Consider the following 18,776-nt stretch of genomic DNA (forward strand, 5'->3'; position numbering starts at 1 on the left):
TGCACCTGTTTTGGTTCTCTGGGGTAGGAGATGAGGCTGTCTTTATATGGTAGCAAGAAAACCTTTTTGTCACACTTTTCTTTAAATGGGTGATCTTTTCACTGCCTTGCCCTCAGCAAGAACCACCTGATTCCAAAGTCGAGGTGATTCCTGCTTCCCAGCCTCCCCATGCCTGAGACGCTGCACCCCACTGTGTGCCCCCACGCTCAGCACTGCTGCGTCCACCAGCGGGTGTCCTGCTGTCAAACAGAGGCTGCTCCTAAAACACTCCCGGCCCCAACCATCTTATGCCGGGTTCCTCTGGAGACAGACTCCGAAGAGACGTCCGTGTGCGGGCCTTTACTGGCAGTGTTCTCAGAAGGGAAGCCCTGTGAGGGTGTGAGGGAAGGTGGGCTGGACAGAGAAGCAGCTTGACAACAAGGCTGCTGCTACCGGGGCTCCGGCCGATCCTCTGAGAAGCTCGGGAGCTGGGGGTGCTTTTCAGTTACGTTGACGGAGGCAAAGCCTTGGTCATGCAGAGGGATGACGGCACTCGCTACAGAAGCCGCCTGAGGTCCAGGCTTGGAGACGGCAGCTCTAACTGGCTGCTTTCCTACCCTCCGTGTTAAACCTGAGTAAACACCTCCTATGAAGGTCTCGAGAAGATAGACTCAAGCAGAGGACTGAGGACCTGGAAGGAGGCGCGGGTAGTCTGGGTGAAGAAGGGTCATTACTCTTTTTTAACATGTACCTAAGCATTTTTTTTAGGAAGTGAGGTAAAGCAATGAGAAGAACAGGCCTTTCTCTTTATTAAGCTTGTAGTCTGGTCTACACATGGTGTGTGTGTGTGTGTGTGTGTGTGTGTGTGTGTGTGAGAGAGAGAGAGAGAGAGAGAGGGAGTGTGGTGTTGGGCGCTATGAAGCCAGAGGAGTAGGAAGTGGACAGGAAATCAGGAGACACAGAAAATGAGCTGAGGTTGGTGGCCTGCGGGTCAGCAAGGGCAGACAAGAGTGCCCTTGGCCTGTGTGAGAAGCTAGGAGCCAGGGTGGCCCGAGGGAGGCCCGGAGACAGCAGAGGGGCAGGAGGGACTGGACAGCTTTGGAGCCTGGTCAGGATCTCACCCGGACTGCGCACTCCCCCTGACCCCAGGTGGCCGGCAGCCCCTACTCTGAGGGGCCTGAGCTGGGCCAGGGAATTCTTTTCCTTTGATACCTGTAGGTCTGAGTTTCTTAAAACCCTGTGCACGTGTCCCCCTCCCAAGTCTCCCGGCCAGGTTCCACCGCCCCCGCCTGGTCCCCACCACCACCAACCCTAGCCCGGTCGCCCCCCCCAGCAAATCTCGCCCGGTCGCCCCCGCCGCCCAACTAGGTACACCGGCACTCCCGGCCGGATCCTCCCCGTGGGGCGAGACGCCCCCTCCGGGCCCCTTCGATGCCTCCTCGGAGGCCAACCCCGCCCCGCTGCGGGCCTTGGGATGTGGGCGGAGCCGTCTTGCTCCCGCCTCCTAGCCCTCAGCCAATGGGCAGTTGGGGACGCGCTGTTGGCGGAACCGTAACGCTCCCGCCCCTCTGCGGGCCTTGGACAATCGGGAACTGGGCAGGGCCGTGGGCGGGGCCTCCCCGCCCCCACCCGCGTCCTCGGCCAATGAGCGGGCGTGTGGGCGGAGCCGGAGGTGGAGGTGCAGCGGACGCGCGGGCACGGGGTAGGGCACAGAGCTCCGGGACTGCGCCGCCGCTCGGGCTCTGCTGCTCCGCGGGGCTCGGCGCGCGAATTCCGGGCAGACCCAGCATGGCGGTGGAGGAAGAGGGGCTCCGGGTTTTCCAGAGCGTGAAGATCAAGATCGGTGAGCTCCCGGGAGCTGGCGGGGGCGCTGGGGTCTTCGAGGGGGCTCGCGGCGGGCGCCCCCAGGCCCCCGACCCCTTTCCTGGGGACCAAGGCCCTGACGCCTCCTGGCCCTGTGTGCTCCCCGGTTGCGGCCCCTCCCCACCCCCTGGAGATCCCCAGCCGCGGCCCCTCCCCACCACCCCGGAGGCCGCGGGCCTCGGCCCCCTCCCCATCACAGGGAGATGATGGGCCGCGGCTCCCTCCCCATCTCCAGGAGATGCCCGGCCGCTGCCCTCTCCCCACCTACCCCAAGGACGGACTGGGCCGAGCCAGGCTGGCGGCTCCGGGGGACGCAGCTCCCTGCGCTGCCTCCACGCCACTAGCGGCCCCAGGTCGCAGGCCCCAGGGGTCGCCTGCAGCAGAGGGAGGTGCGGTGCCGGTCTTGGGTCGGGTCCCCGCTGGGAGTGTGTATCTGCGTGTGCATGAGCGCGCGCGCGGGTGCTCTCCGGATGAGTGCACTTCAGGTGCCAAAAAGACCAACCCCGGGGTTCCGAGCCTCGCTGAGTGCGGTACCCAGACGCTTCCTTCGCTGGGGACGTGGAAGCTCTTTCACATTCCCCCAGGGGCGAGGGGCCGAGCGGGCGGCTGAATAGAGCCTGGGTGTGCACGCGACTGTGTAGGTGGATGTGTGGGCATGTGTGTGTTCCTGCGTGTTTGTGTGTGTGTGTGTCTGCCTGTGACTCTGTGGAACAATCTGGCCCAGGGCTCCCTCCGGGCAGGTCGCCACAAGAGCCACCCCTCCCCCTTCCATTGAGAACTGGCTGCGGGAGCTTTTGGCCACCAGGGCCTGCCATTCAGGTCGTGTCCCCAGAGCAGTCCGCCTTTCTCACTGGACCCAGGAGCTGGGGGAGGGAAGTGCAGACTCTGGAGTGGCTGGAAGGCTGTATCAGGACTTCCTGGGTTCGGTTTTAACTTGGGAGGGTGATGTGCAAGTTTCTTCCCCCCAAAACAAGATCGGTTCCTGGAGTGACTGTTGCACGTTAATGCCGTAAATGCGCCAGCTGAGGGGACAGCTCCCCTTGGAGAGGGCTGCTGAGACCCTGGTGTGTTGCCCGTCCTCGGGGCCCTTCTTGCCCACTGAATGCCTGGGTCCTCCACACTCCCATGTGAAAAAGGGGCTCCGGGAACCAAGCCAGGCGCCCAGTGACTGCTGGAGCGTCAGTTGCTGGTGACATTCGATGCTGCTTAGGAATTCCAGCTACCCCAAGTCAGCGTGTTGTTTCCCGTCTGCTTTATTTTGGTTTATGGATCATCGCTGAGATGCTGTTGATATCTGGCTCAGAAGCGCTGCAGATAGGATGTGGTCGCGCTTCACCTCGAGGAGCCTGCCCGGAGAGGGTCTCTCTTGTTCACTTGGTTGAAATCTGCTGCCACTTCTGCTGAGAGGTTCAACATGGCACTCCACCTGAAGGCACAGGGAAAGTGCCTCTCAGCGCCAGGGTCCAGTGAGCATGAGGGGGATGCCAACCCAGAGGCCTTGAGGTGCTTCCTTAATCGGGGTACAGGAAGGGGTGGGGCACGGCTGTGAGGCCTGGGCCAGGCTTCTGGGTGCAGCAGGCAGGAAGGGGTCTGGGGACTTCGGGGCTCAGGACCCGCACGGCCAGCCTGGACTCGACTCAGGAGGGCTCTGGAACGGGGGTCTGTTAAGCAGAGCCGATTGACTTCTTTCGAGAATGGCACCGAGATCTGCTGGCCTGGCAGGGCGCCCTCACGGGAGGTTCTGGACCTCACACACAGGGGCCACGTGTGGAAGGAAGGGCTTTGAAGATGCTGCTCGGTTAGGCTTTCCCTCTTTTGTGCTTCAGTTTAAACAAGTGAGAGAAATGCTCAGCTCAGCTGAGGATTAGTGCAGCGACTGAACATCTGCTGGTCTAACTCCATGTGGGCACGGGGTATTATTAGAACCTTTGGAGCCCCGCCCCCACGTCTGGGGGCTGTGGCAGAGCGGATGAGCAGAAACGTCTGTGCGCAGTGGTCCACCTCCCTAGACGCGGCTCCAGCTCTCAGAAGCCCCTGTCTTCTCCCCTCTCCAAGGGTCTTCACCTGCAGCTCGGGGCTGCAGGAGGGAGACATCTGTGTCCCACCCTGGCTGCTGGGGCTTGCAGGGAGCAAGGGCCTGCGCACAGCACAGGCATTGGAGCAAAGAGGTGTCCTGGGCTGTGCTGCCGACTTAGAGCCGGGGCCGGCCCCAGAGGTGAGCTGTGGGGACTGGCCTGGGGCTTCATCTTGTTCCGCTGTGAGTAGACAGGGCCTGGTGGGTGGTGCCCCGAGCTCTTCGTTTCTCTCCTTAGTCCTCTGCTGTGGCCAGTCTTGACTCTGACTTGCCTGAGTGCCCCAGCCGTGAAGGTACAATGACGAGGGAGGACACCAGAGATGACCTGGAGGAGGGGCGGCTGTGCAGGAATCACAGGCATGCTCGCCTCCTTGTTCCGGGAGACCCTGGCTGGCTGGCCATTCACGCTGAGCCCTGTCTCTGGGCGGCTGGCAGCGTGCCCGTGTCTGCTGGTGGCCTGCCGGCCTGCCGGCTGGAAGACCCAGGGCAGGCGCCTCCGCCCCCCGCCCCCCTTTCATGGCCTCGTTTTTCCATTTGCGAAATGCCAGCAGTCATTGTCTGCAGCATCCGGTGGGAGCCCCTCATCCCAGAAAGAGACAGAGAGAAATTCTCCCTCCAGTTATACCCTCAGCAGTGTCACCATTCCTGTTGCTGAGGGGAAAGGCGGAACATTTTGGGGGGCTGAAGAGTTTTTAGTGGGGGGGCCTTGGCCGTTAAGTCCTTAGAAAGTCTGGAACGTGTGGTGGTAGTACGTGGTCACTGAGAGGCTAACGCTGGGGAAAATGAGAGGAATCTCTTCCTTTTTTCCCTCTTCTCCTTCTTCCTTCCACCTTAAGTGCCAAATAAAAGGGGGGTATTTTTACTGTAACCATTTCAAGTCCTCGTCCTGAAGAGCTTGTGTCTCTCCCCACTTAAATCTCGCAGTTATTTTGGGCCGTTCTGCTGCACACTTGAAAATCTTACCCGCGGTCTATCTTTGGTAACAGCAGTATCTCATGTCACGTAAGACTGAACACACTTCCTGTGAGGCTGCTTGAGGAAGTGTGCTCCTCTGGCTTTCCATGAGTCAGGGCTTCAGCCCTGGAAGGGAAGCAACGTGAAGATTTGTAGGCGGCGATGGGTGAAGACGCCCGGCGAGAGCACCTCTGCCCAGCAGGGTCGTTTTGGACTCTGCACTCCTGTAGGCCTTGCAACGTAGCTTTACTGTCTGGTGATATTTCCCTTTTCCATGATAGTTACTCCTTGTTTTTAAAAGTGTCGTCTTGATAAATATGTCCAATTAAGAGCAATGTACAAAGGTATTTCTCTCAAGCTAAAAAAAGAGAAAATCCTGGCCTTGCCCTTGAGGGTGAGAAAAGCCCTCTTGGGCTGTGAGTGGGTCTCGTCGTTGTCAGGTTCGAGGGCAGCTTGGGGATGCGTGGCGAGGCCACAGGGCAGACCTTCCTTCTTGGACCCAGAGCAGCGGCCCCCCTGCTCTCCCCGGGCTCAGAGCACCCACTCCTGTCCCTTCTCATTCAGATTAGAACCCGTCACCAAGAAGGGCCAGGGCGGTCTGGGTGCAGCACGAGCACAGGGGAAGCGGCGCGCCCCCATTCAGCCAGACGTGGCCACGCAGCAGCTGGCTGTCGGCCTGTCTGCCCCCCAAACGTCCCCCCACGGAAGCAGGAGGCCCCTCAGGTAGGGGAAGCGGGGAGCAGGGAGGGCCCCTGGGCGGCCTGGAGAAGAAGCCCCAGACCACAGGGGCTGGGAGCTCAGGGTTCTAGGGCCACGCTGCCGAGAGTGTGATTTTTTTAACCCAATGTCCAATGTGGGAGGCAGTGGCGCACCAGTCCCGGGGTCTGTAAGGCTCAGGCGGGGCGGTCCAGCGTATAAGTGGCAGTGGTTGTCAGCAGCCGGGCGTCACAGGCTCCGTTAGAGGACACGCTCTGTGCACACGATGGCCGACGTCTGCGCAAGGCTGCGCGTGAGTTGGGGAGTGGGGAGCTGCGCCGGCCACGCACGGTTCTTGGTATCAGGGGCTGCATGTTCTCCGAAGCTCTCTGATGCTAAAATTAGCCTGGATACTCTATTAACCTGGGAGTGCAGCTCGTGAGCTATTTTTGGCCCCTGAGGACCGGTGTGCAGACTGGCGCTGCCCACGGGGCCGCGAGGTCGGCCACCTGGCCGCAGCCCGCGGATCTGGGCTCCTCTGGGCAGCAGCGTGTGCTGACGTGTGAGGTGGGGAGGGTGCAGACTTAAGGGTCTGGCGTGCGCCTTCTCTCATTGCACCTAAGCTCTCACAAGCCCGCGTGGAGTCACCTGCCCAGGGTCTTGGCCTGCAGGGGGCGGGAGCTCGCCTCGCGTGCTGCCTCCTGCCCGGTAACGCGCATGGACAGGAGGGGCCACCGGTGCCCCTGAGGGGAGGGCCCGGGCCACTGGCGCCTGTGGGAGGACCGGGGCGTGCGCACACGGCCCGTAGTGCAGGTGCTGGCCGGAAGCTGGAGGGGACAGAACTCGTGAAGGTGCGATTGAACAGGGCACGAGATCCAGAGGCAACCCCTCGAGCGGGGCCGCCTGCAGTCCACGGAGCCCCGGGCACGCAGGGAAAAGGGTCTGCAGGTGGTGGGGCCCCGTGGACGGGTCATGGGGCTGCAAAACACCATTTGGCAGAAAACGTCTGGGTTTGTTTCTCTGAAGCTCACGAGGCACTTGTGTGTGTCAACACTCACACCTTCTGGAGCGTATTTGGGAAATCAGGACATCGGAGCATCACGCTTTAGAAACAACCACAGTGGGAGCAGCTAAGCCCGAGAAGTGAGGTTTGCAAGTCACACTGGAAGGTGGAGGCTGCAGGTGCCCCAGCTGCTTCCGAGCGAGGAGGGCCCATGCTGGGCCCAGGCGGCTCAGGAGGGGAGGCTGGGACCTGAGACTGAGTCCCGGCCACCTTTCTCGCTAACTCTGCAACTTCAGGTTCATCTGAGCCCACTCTGCTTCAGTTTCTTCCTCTGCAATAGGGGAGAGTAAGGCCCTTTCTGTGCAGCTCAGCGAGCTTGTGTGGACACAGGCACTTGCATTGCTCCGGTCCTGATGGCAAGGTGTGACTGCTGGTACAGTTTGAAGCTTCTTGTTCTCTTAATCTTGTAACGGGTTAGAGATCAGCTCAGCAAGTCAGGAGGAGTTGGTAAGGCAGCAGTGGGGAGGGCTCGCCGGTTGTCTGTCCCCGGCACCCAGTGTCAGCATGGGGGTCTGTGTTCCAGCTGTGCCCAGTCGGTGGGACGTTCAGATAGCAAAATGGGGAGACAGAGTATTGATAAACGCCAGATGAAGGGGCAGTTACATTATGGAGCTTCCACAGCCTGGAATACTATGCAGCTTTCAGAGAAATAGGTTGGAGCCCGGCCCGGCCATGTGACAGGCAGGAAGCCCGTGGGGTGTGACTGGAAAGAAAGCAGCATGCGGAGCGTGTCTCCAAAGGTCCCGGAGAAGCGCAAGGCAACAGCTACGTGTGTGCAGGTGTGGGGACGAGACCCACACACGTCTGTCACTTGGACCCCGGGGCTGGGGAGAGTGGAAATGGTTTAGCAGGAAGAGGGAATAAAAGGTCTGTTTGAAAAAGCAAGAATATTACTAGGATGTATAAGATAGGTCAGTAAAGAGTTTAGAAACCACAACCACTTAAAAAATGGAATGAACATGTTCTGTAGGGGACACTGAGGCCCAGAAAGATAAAATAATCTCCTAGACACACACAAGGCTCACTCGGTGCAGGAGAAGTGCGGGGCTGCCGTCAGGTCAGGAGCGAGTGAGTAGCGGGCTGAGGGCTGGCCCGGGAGGGGACCTCGAACGGACCCAGACACGCGGGCGGCGCGGGCTGCAGCCCTGTGTTCAGGAAACGCTGACCCGGATGAGAGGGGATTTGAAGTCCCACCATCCACACAAATGACCCTGTGCTTCTCTTTAAGTGTGAGGCAACTTCCAAAATTAACAGTGAACACATTCGAGTTGCGGTGTAAATGCACGTTTCGTGACCCTCCTTAGAGAAAAGCGGACGAGTGTCCCCGACCGCGCGTCCCAGCTCTCGCCGTGGCCCGGGACCCACGTGTCGTTTCCGCACGACGGCTCTTGGGTCAGACTCAGAGCTGCTCGTTATCGGAAGCTTCTTTGCCGGAAGTGAGGGATCAACGAGTGGACCGTGGGACCACAGGTCGTGACCCTAGTCCTCCGAGTGTCTGCAAACACGGGTTGTGTTTCTGCACGCAGGGCAGATCCCGGGCCAGCCTGGCCCGTCCTGAGGTTTGGCCTCGCTCGTTTGCATTTTCAAACAAGCCTGCAGCCCGTGGCAGGGCCAGTCAGCATCTGGGCAAGGGCCCTGCTGGTGAGGCCACGTGTCTACGCCTGAGACCTGCCGTGGAGGCCTGGGGGAGGCTGGACCGCCCCCGCTCAGGGTTTGAGGGAACGCTGTGCCCTTCACTCCTAAGTCAGACCAGTGCCTGTTTCCCTCTTCGCATAGTTTCTCTTCCCGTTGTCTGAATAATTTCCCAAGTGTGACGGAGTGCTCTGTCTCGGCCCCCATTGCCAACGGGATGAAATCCAGAGGCCGGCAAAGTCGCCGCGTCTCTCTCGGACTCAGGGTGACTCAGAGCCTGGAGCCTCGGTCGGCGGCCGCTTCCCCAGCCAGGCCGCCCCGCGGGTGCTCCGGACACAGCCTCGCTCTGGGCTTGGCGGCCACCGGTGCCGTTGGGACCTGCGGCAGCGCCAGGACCAGGGCCTGGTCGCCGGCCTCTCCTGGGACCGGCTCCCCCTTCGCGCCCCCCAGGGCGTCGGGAGCCCAGGAGTGGGCCTGGGCTTCTGGGTTTTCGGGATGTTTAGCCGACTAGGGGGCTGGTAACTAGCCCGCCTTTCTCTGCAGCTTTGATTTGGACTCGACAGTGGGTCCCGTCGGGTGTGACCCGTGTGTGGAGTCAGGCCTGTCTCTCCTTCCTGTGACGCCCCTTGGCCCTCCCAGGAGCCCCCGTCGCCAGGCCCCCGTGGTTGAGGGCAGCTACGCGTGCCCTGGATCTTCTCTGGGGCTTTGTCTTGTGTGGTTTTTCCTCTGAGGAAAAAGTTGTCGTTTTCCTTTTTTGCTCTGTGGGACTGGTCTGATTTTGTGCACTCTGTCCGTTTCCACGACACCGGATCCGTCGTTGCCCGCGGAGCCCTGGACACACCGGGGAGCAGCAGGTGCCCCTGCAGAACGTGGTCCTGTCAGAGTCTGGCAACGACTCTGTGCCTTGTGCAGGCACGTGTCTTAACTACCCCCCACCCCCCGAGGCCCAGAGAAGCCAGGTCACTTTCCCGAAGTCACACAGCAGGAGAGGTTGTGACTGTCTCAGTTGTCCTGTAATGAACTCGAAATTACCAAGGCCAGGCACTCCTCCTGTGGTCAGTGAGGAACGGCCTTCTTGGGTGTGTTATCAAGTCACTTCCTCAGTAGACAGCTCACTTCCCACCAAGGCCTCTCCTTCCCTGAGAATCTCTGAACGAGCATTTCTGGGAGATTCTCAGGAGAGTGACACCTGCGCCTGAACCTGTGGTCCTGAGAGGCCAGGACACCCGGGGCTCAGGGCCTGCTGACCACCTCCCAGCTGAGTGTCTTGAGCTGCTGGACACCTGAGCAATTTCACCTGAGACCATGCTTTACACGGGGGGCCAGCCTCCGAGTGGACAGACTGCAGGCTGCCCTGGGGGCGGGAGCAGCCCTGTTTCTTCCTGACGCTGCCGTCTGGCTTCTGACCATCTCTTCCTCCTGCTGGGGTGGGACCCAGGCCCAGAGGCTGCCTTACGCAGGAAAAGCCCCCGGGCCAGGCAGGCAACATCGGGGAGGGGTGAAGTGGGGCAGTTAAACTCCAGCCGGAGGTGGTTCAGCCCCAGGCCCGGAGCCTCTGGGCCTTTGCTTGTTTGGACCCAGCCGACTGGGGACTTCCCAGAGCCGGGCTCAGATGGTGGTACAGAGCTGCTTGCAGAGATCCTGGAACCCGAGCTGGTTCCAGAAATCCCATCGGTGTGCAGATCCCAGGGGGCCTGGCCGAGTGCCTTGTGGCAGAGTTCTGCAGTGGGCTGCTGTGCCGGGGCTGCTTTTCCCATGGCCTTTGGGGTGAGGGCGGGCTGGGGAATTCCAGATTGTTCTGGGCTGCGGCTTGGCGAGCTCACCCTTCTCAGGGGGCCCTGCTGGCCCGTCCTGGGGCTGACGGCCACAAGCAGTTTTTAGCTTAGGATCTGACGACTGGGTGTTTTATCTACTTTTTTTTTATCTACTAGGAGTGAGTTTCAAGGGCAGAAGACACTGTGTATGCGATGTTCCCATGGAGGGCACACCCCACCCGTGTGTGGTGTGTCCAGGACCTTCTGGAGGAGCGAGGTGTCCCCAGGCTCCCCTGAGAAAGGCCTGCACCCCACGAGGCAGAGCGTTCAGTTGAGGGAGGGGTGGTTCGCCCTGACCTTCTCACGGGGGCGCCTCACGTCCTAGTACGGGTGTGCGCACACACGCACACACACGCCCCCGGCCTGTCTCGGGGCAGAGGTGCGTGGTGTCGTGTCACCGCGCGGTGATGGCGGGGGAGGCCGGGAGGCCCACGGCGGCTCCTGCTGGCTCTTTCCCATTGCCGGGACCCGTGGTGCCAGGGAACCGGCCTCGTCTGCGCAGCAAGGTGCGCGGAGTTTAGAAGAGCTTCCTGTGTCTCAGGCATTCTTGCTGTCCTTTCTTCTGCCCGTCGTGGCAGAGGCTGCAGAGTCACGTGGCCCGCGTGGGCCCGACCCCGGGGGTCTGGGGGGTCTGGGGGTGTGCGTTGGGCGGCACCTGCTGTCTGAGAGCCCTGAGGGCGGCTTGGCCGGGTCCCCGCCCCGCCCTGGGGCCTCGCTGCTGGGACGCCTGCCTTTGCGCTTTCTGTGACTCCAGCGTCTTTTCTGCACTTTTTGATGCTTTAATATTGTGTATGTGCGTCAGACACCTTTCACATTTTAGGCCCACAGCCGGGTTTTTCCTGTAGCTTCTTTTCCTGTGCGTTTCTGGCCCGTTCTCTCTCCTGGCTGCGCTCAGGTGGGAGCCCCCAGACTTTGAGAAGCTCCGAGGACCCCGGGCAGGGCGGGGCTGCCTGGGAGAGTATGCTGGGATCGAGCGAGAGGACGTGAAGGTGAACAGGGAAGTACTGCAAACGGGGGTGCATGAGCCATAGTGGGTGGGGGCTGCCGGGGGGCCTCCTCGCCCCCCGAGGTGTGAGGCTCTTGTTTCCTGCCCGGCTGTACGGGTGAGAGAGCCCAGCTCCCTGGAAGTGGGTGCCCTGCCTGGTGGGACCCGAGCCGCCCGAGCCAGGTGGGCTGCAGATGCCCCATGGCCCCCTGGCTCTCCTGGCCGTGCTCCCGGAGACCTTGTAGCTCCTGGGCGATGCTTCCTGGGGCGTTGGGAGGGGAAGGGCAGAGGACCCTGTGCTTCCTGAGCCCCAGCTGGCCCCGTCCATCTGGAGTCCGTGGCGTTCCTTTCTCTGTTCATCATTTCCTGCTCCACTCAGCTCCGCCTCCGTATTTGGAGAAAGGATTTCTCAGCGTTTGGACCCGAGGATGTGTTTGTGCACATCCTGACCGGAAGGAAGGGTCTCGGGGACAGAAAACCCCTGGTCGCTACAGTGTTGCTCAGTCTCCTGACTTTCTGTTTATTGGTTTTGCGGAGGGTGTTCTGGCCTTCTCTTCGAGGGCCCTTCCCTCGCTGCCGGTGTCCTTCCCGGACAGGCAGGCTGTCCAGTCAGGAAGGCAGAGCCTGGGTCCTGAACAAGATGCTTCCACCTCTTTTTCGCCCACACAGGATTCACTATAGTTAGTAGCAATGTAGTTCTAATTGTTACTAGACCTCCTCCTGCCTCTCCCCAGCCCAGCCCGCTTCCCTATCAGTATCTGTGTGAGGACCCACCAGTTTGGTGAATAATATAAGAGTGTTGGGTTTTCTTTTTCTTTTTTTTTGCGGTATGCAGGCCTCTCCCCGCTGTGGCCTCTCCCGTTGTGGAACACAGGCTCCGGACGCGCAGGCTCAGCGGCCATGGCTCACGGGCCCAGCCGCTCCACGGCATGTGGGATCCTCCCGGACCGGGGCACGAACCCGTGTCACCTGCATCGGCAGGCGGACTCTCAACCACTGCGCCACCAGGGAAGCCCCGAGTGTTGGGTTTTCTTAAGCAGGAATTTCTGTGGCCGGAAGGAGCTGGCTGGGGGGCAGTGGGTGTTGGCCCCCAGCACACAGATCTCTTCAGCCCTTCACGTGCAGGAGGCCAGTCCAGGTTTCCTGTCACCGGGGCCTGAAAGCGGTGGAGGCACCCTTTTCGGACAGAATATTTCCGAAGAGTGTGGGAGGGCTCTGTGCATCTGACCTGGGACGTGTTGGGGGCGTGTACACACGTGTTGATTTTCTGTATCAGGGCCCGTGGAGGCCAGTGTAAGGGCCACCCTGAGGCAGCGGCAGGAACTCTGAGCCTGACCTAACGTGTGAATCACAAAGACCGTTTGGGAAAAGCTAGTTTCCAAAAGCTCTCCTCCTTGCAAAAAGTGCTCCGGCGTCGTCTGGAGGGCGATTCTGCATCGCATGGGCTGACCTTTAGGTGAAGTCGGCCCGGGGGTGGGGTGGGGGGTGACCTTTGCCTCCCTGGTTGTCCCACGGCAGTTGGACGCCACCTGCAGATGCTGCACGTGGGCCCGTGGGGCCATAAATTGGGCATTTCACAGGATGCATGGGAAACGTTGGCCTTGCCTTCCAAGACTACAGATCAAAGGATAAATAAGACAAACCATCAGCATAGTCACGCTTTTATGGGAATAATAATGACTGAGATTTTCAGGTCTTGGGGAGGCGCTAAGGAAGACTGGAAGGGGTCCCCTGCTCTCTTCCTGTTCTCCCAGGAACGGGAACCTATGTGTGCACACGTGTGCACAAACATACATGCACACGCGTGCAGACGTGCGCACGCACACACTCTGCACACAATGTATTTTCCAAACCTGGAGAATTCTTAGAAGTAATAGAAACTGTATGTGCAGAATTAATTTCTGAATATGTAAAGTGACCCCCATTGAACAAGGGCAGCACTTACTCTTATCATTAAAACTAAACTAAACATTAACTTACCATTTTCTACTCAAAGGCTTAGTCTGTCCCAAGGTGTACCTGCACCCTGGTTAACAGCTCTGGGGAGGGGACGCCTCTACAGCGGCCCCTTGATGGTCACTGCTTCCCGCTCTTAGTAGCAGACGACAATAGTCTGTCTTGTTATGAAGGCGTCTTGGGGTCCTTGAAACGTGCCGTCTTCCTCGGAAAGCAGAGGCCGGGAGGGTGGCGGACAGGACACTGTACGTCTGTTTTAGTGTGTCTGAATTTCTGGGTCGCAAACCACCTTAGGTAAAGTAGGGCCCTGGGCAGGGCGGGCCTGCTCCGGGGACCTGGCCACCCCCTTGGGCCAGGCTCTTGGGCTGTGCCCCAGCTCGCGGTTTGGTCCTCTGTCTCTTCCTTTTCAGGGTTTTTGTAACCTGTGGGGTCCCTGTAGAGAAGGTGCAGAGCAGGGCACAGAGGAGAAGCACCATTGAGAACATGAGTTGCAGGTGAAGTGAGGGCACAGCAGGCCCCCTTCTGCAAGGTCCCCCTGGCCCTGGGGTCTCCTGGCTCCGGGGAGCTTGCTGGGCTCTGCCCCCGAGGAGCAGAGCGGAAAACAGCAGGACGGCCCGTGGGTTCTCTAAGATGCGCTTGTTCCTGGGTGACCAGTGAGCGTAGTTCCTGCCTTGAGAGCAGACGTCCTGCGGGGGGGACAGTCTCCCCATCGGGCTCCGAAAGACCCGTCCTGAGCTCCCTGCCGCGGCGGAAGGCGTCTCCACTTTCCTCCAGTGCCCCGGTTCTAGCCAGGGAACCGCCCCCCGGGGACAGGTGGCCCTGCTCTGGGATTTGTTGTTTGTCACGCTGGGGGTGGGGAGTGCGGACCTAGTGGGCGGACCCCCCCCCCTCCGCCGCAGCTCAGTGCCTGACTGTGCACGGGGCGTGCCCGGGAGAGGGGGCTGTGAGGGCGGCATCAGACCCCAGTGAGACCCGCGCGTGTGTCCTCTGCTCTCTGCCTCTCCTCAGGAGCGTGCGGGCAGGGAGCAGCTAGACCCCATGCTCGCCTGGGGGAGAGACGCCTGCGGTGTGGACCCACCACACTGCCTGACGGTTTAGGGCGTGGACGGGCCGGCAGGACCCTGGGGCAGCGGCACGGTGGCCAGTCCGCTGGCGACCTCCCGCTCTGCAGCTAGCTTGTGGCAAGTCACTTAACCTCTCTGTGCCTTAGTTTTGGTGTCTGTAAAGTGAGGGTACTGATAGCTGCTTCGCAGGGCTGTTAGAGGGCTGAGTGCAACTGTCGCCGTCCTGCCAGCTCTCACTTCACGCTGGAGGCGAGTGAGCCTCAGAGGGTCTGGACCTGCTCGGGTCGCCAGGTTGGGTCCGTGAGCCGAAGCTGCTTTCACGAGCCGTGGGAAGCAGGACCGCGCCGCGGACTCCCGGGGAGGATGTGTCTGTGCGGAAGGGCTGGGCTGGGAGGGCGTGGGCTTGTGTGGCCGCCCCTGGGGTCTGGCGGCACCCTCCCTGGCCGTGCGGTCTGAGCTGCGCTACCCGACCCCACGAGGGGACCCCGGGATGGTACCAGCTCCGCCGCGGGCTGCTTCCGAGCCCGAGTTCTCTTCGGAGTGTCGGTGCTCCTCTGGGCAGCCGCCGATGACTTAAAGGTGAAGTGTTAACCAAGAAGCATAATCTCGCATTTGAGTGTGGCTTTGCGGGAGCAGGGACCTGTAGCAGCGTAATTAGGGGCTGTGTTCCCCGAGAGAGGCAGGGATGGGGGAGCGGCAGGTGCTTCTGGCTTCCGGGCTGGCACAGAGCACTTCGCCCGGCTAAAAAGCTCACAGGGCTGCGTGGGTCTGGGAAGAAATGGGAAGGGCAGTCCCCCTTTAGATACTGTGGGCGTCAGGTGACAGTTGCTTATTTACCATGTTTTGAATTCTGTAACTTTTTTCTGGATCATTCTGTGGTTTTATCTCTATGGCACAATGCTTTTATGACAGGAGGTGCATATTAATGAATCAGTTAACTATTTTGTAAACCTAGGGTGCTGTCTTATGATGTCTTTGTAGCCCCCAAACACAGGCGCCACGGGCAGGACTTGCACAGGTGGGTAGGGACAGCTGCCCTGACCCCCCTGTGCTAACCTCGCCCGGGAGATGCTTGGGGAAACTGCTCAGCCTGTCACAGTGGGACAAGGGTGTAAATATTTACCCACCTCTGTGGGCTGGGAATACTGCACTGTCGCCGTGCCCCCCTGCAGCGGTGACCTCTCCATGGCCGGGGGTGCTCTCAGCACGCAGACATTAGCCAGGGGGGTGGTGGGGGGAGAATCTAGCTCCCGTGTCCCCTGCTCGGGTGACGTGGATCATTTCACCAGTGATTTAGAGAGTCTGCTTCTCCCCACACATGGAAATGAGGCCGCTGAGAAACCAACACCAAACAAGTTTGGAGGATGTGTTTAACCCACTCTCAGGCTCGTCCAAAAAACTTGTCCCAATTTTATTAATGGATAAGAGTGAACAAAGGTTCGGGACTTCCCTGGTGGTCCAGTGGTAAAGAATCCGCCATCCAATGCAGGGGACGCGGGTTCGATCTCTGGTCAGGGAACTAAGATCCCACATGTCGAGGGCAACTAAGCCCGCGAGCCACAACTACTGAGCTCCCGCGCCCGACTAGAGAGCCTTCGTGCCGCAAACTACAGAGCCCATGCGCTCCGGAGCCCGCGCCACAGCTGCAGGCCCACACGCTGCGGTGAAGAGCCCGTATGCCACAACGAAAGATCCCGCATGCCTCAACAAAGATCCTGCGTGCTGCAACTAAGACCCAACACAGCCAAAAAAAAAAAAAAGGGTAAACAAGGTTCGTGAAGAAAAACACGTTGCTTTTATAAGTAAAATCATACACATAATAATGTTCCACTCATTTTGGCCCATGCACCGTAAAGACCAGCCGAGAATAAGGCATTTTTAAAGGCAGGATGAGGTGCTGGCCCTTTGGCAGCGTGAGCAGTGTTGTGGCTGGTCCCTGAGGGCCCCAGAGCAGGGATGCGCCCACTTCCACGCCCCTCCGCAGGTTAACTGTCCTCCTCACCCCCTTACAAGTGTGAGGCCGACATGACCCAGAGTCCTTTCTGAGATAGACTTGGACTCCAGTCTAATAAAGGAAACCCCAGGAAGTCCAGAATACACAGTAGCACGTGACAAGGGAAGTTCACTTTTAAGCTCTGCAGATAAATGCGGTTTGGCCTCCTCACATCACGGCAAAGGGCAGGGGCGCCGGGGCCCTCGGCATAAACTGGGGTAAATTAAGGAAGCGTGTGCGAGCTAACAGGTCTCAGCCCTGAGTTCGGGTAACGAAGGCTACCGGACTGGTTTCCTTACTCGCACGTTTCTCTCCTTCTTAGAAGTTTGCTGAAAGCAATGGTGGTTATTCCCCGTGGGGTGACGGGGATCCGCACAGCCTTTTCAGATATGTTTCTTTGATGTTCCTTTTGTTTGTTCGGAGGTTGCAGGAACGCCCCGAGCCACAGCTGCTGGTTAGGGTGTGGTGTGCAGGGGGCGGGGCCTGTCCTGGGGGAGACTCTCGGGACCAGAGGCCTGACGATGAATAAGCTCGATGAAGAGGCTGCCAGGCCCACCTGGACGTGGGAGAGGACAGGACCCTCCCCCTCCTGAGTTTCTCCCCCTCGACCCGCTGAGGGCTCTCCCTGGGGGGTCCTCTGGGGCGGGGCCGGGTGGTCTTGCTTAAGTGTCCCACGCGAAGGGGGTCCGAGGGCCCAGGTCCAAGGTCTGCTCCCTTACAGCTGAGCTGGGCACCCGCGTGCTTCCTGCATTGTCATCCTGCACTGTCATCGGCAAGGCTGCGCTTGGCCCTGGGCCCGGCTTTCCCGGCGGGCGGGGAAATCCTCCCTGCCCTGCGGCCAGGTTCCGGCTCCCACGGGGGCCAGCGGCTTTGGCAGCTCCGGACGGACGCCCCCCCCCCCCACCCCGCGTCTGCAGGAGAGGGTGGGACCCCACGGTCTGATCTGCTTTTGGCTTCTGCTGCTTCCACTAAAATCCACCCCCTCCCCTGTTCTTTGGAATTAGACGGAGGGTGGAACCTGTCAGCGGGGCAGGTTCAGGATGGTTGCGTTCTGTGCGTGGTGACCCCGGCCACAGCTCGGGGGCGCACAGCCCCCAGAAGCGCCGGTTTCGCTCAGGTTGCACCAGGGAGGCCCCGATCGCCGGCCGTGCACGGAGACTCCACACGCTCTGCTCTTACTTCTGAGCTGCTCTGAGCAGCTCGTGTGGCTAGAGACTGTTCTGGAAGGCGATTGTCACGAATGTACTTGGAGCACCGAGGCTTTTCATGGTGCTGTTGAGAGGCTGGCCCTGCGTGCGAGCATGGGGTGTGGGACCTGGTGCTTCTTCCCTGGAGCCGCCAGCCCCCTGGAACTTTCTCTCTGCTCGTTGGTGGCATCAGCAGTGTTCCGTTCTGTAGTTCTACCTGGTTCACCTGGAGCAGCCCTGAGTGGCGGCGGTGCTGGTCCCACGTCCTCTGGGCTGCCACACCGGCAGCTTGCAGGCCCAGGTCAGGGTCTCAGCGCCGTCCCGCGTGCCGACCGGTCTCCACGGGCCCCAGACAGGCGTGAACCAGGGCTCAGCTTCTCAGTTTCCAGAGCAGCGTGTCCCTGTGCAGTGAGGTGCATGCGGGCTGATGACCGAGTGGGTGGAGGCATCCCCCAACCCATAGGAGACGCCCACGGGGCCGGGGCCTACCTCTGTGTCCCCCTGACGCCCACGGGCAGTCAGGCAGCTGTGCCCAGGCGGCCCTAGAGAGCTCTAGGACAACAGCAGTGCCGGGTCCCCCCCAGGACCTGCTTCCGGGGGCTGGGCCACGCGCCGTCCACTTCCAGAGCCCAGGGTTGGAGACAGAGAACAAGGGGAGTGCAGCGAGAGGCGGGGGCGAGGGGCGGGGGGGCTCCTGTGCTTCCGTCTGGGGGTCTCGGCTGCCCGCTCCCCAGGCTCGTCCCCTGAGGACTGAAGCAAGTGCCTTCTGGATGCCGTGTGTGTGTGTGTGTGTGTGTGTGTGTGTGTGTGTGTGTGTGTGTTCAGAAGTAAACATCTTCCCTGAAGAAGGTGTGGGGAACATAGAAACGCAAAGTGAGAACGTGAACAGCTGTAATTGCACGTCGGGTGCCTCGGGCCTGGGTCACCCCAGCCCGGCAGCCGGCAGCCGCGAAGCGGGGCACGTTTGTGCTCCACGTGCACACGTCCGTGTGGGTTCCGACCTGTCGGCCCGTTTCAAAGCTGGGAGGCCCCCGAATCAAAGGGCGGTCCCGCACCCGGGGCCGACTACAGCCTCTGCTCTGGGAGCCGGAGCGGAGAGGGGCCTGCGGGTGGCGGTCAGAGGCCGAGGGCCTTTGTCTCACCCGCGTGGGTGCGTGACCCTGGTGCCCGGTGAGTGGCGCAGGCTTAGAGGCGGCCTCGGCTTGGGAGAACGTGGCTCGGCCTCTCAGCCTGTGCCGCGCAGGGGCTGGCCCCGCGTCTGGAGCTGTCGGTGGTTGGGAGTTGTGACGAGACCCGGCTGTACCTGGGCCGAGCTCTGGAGGGACGTTGAGAGAGAGGCAGCCGGCAACGGGCCCCGAGGACCTGGCTGGGCTTCTGGGTTGGTGGGAAGAGCTCTGTGACAAAGCAGAGCCGTGAAGGGGACCAAGAGCACGGTGCCCAGCGCTGCAGAGTGCCTGCTGCCTGCCTAAAGCTTTTCTCTAGACGAGAGCTTTGGACTGAAATAGGCAGCCGAACG

At 60.6% G+C, this 18,776-nt stretch overlaps 1 protein-coding gene across 2 annotated transcripts in view; it reads left to right on the forward strand.

Moving 5' to 3' along the window:
- The first annotated feature begins 1,699 nt into the window (after nt 1-1,699).
- Nucleotides 1,700-18,776, forward strand: part of RASA3 (RAS p21 protein activator 3) — an 89,051-nt gene continuing 71,974 nt past the window's right edge. Inside the window, exon 1 of one of the 2 annotated variants that reach the window (XM_082675957.1) lies at nt 1,700-1,822. In XM_082675957.1, coding sequence (XP_082532083.1) covers nt 1,768-1,822 — 55 coding nt within the window. In that variant the 5' untranslated portion in view covers nt 1,700-1,767. Of the gene's footprint in view, nt 1,823-3,930; nt 4,058-18,776 lie in introns of those variants that run through there. The other variant, XM_082675958.1, reaches the window with a different exon arrangement.

Source organism: Grampus griseus, assembly GCF_964374135.1.
Source record: "Grampus griseus genome assembly, chromosome: 18".
Lineage (NCBI taxonomy): Eukaryota > Metazoa > Chordata > Mammalia > Artiodactyla > Delphinidae > Grampus > Grampus griseus.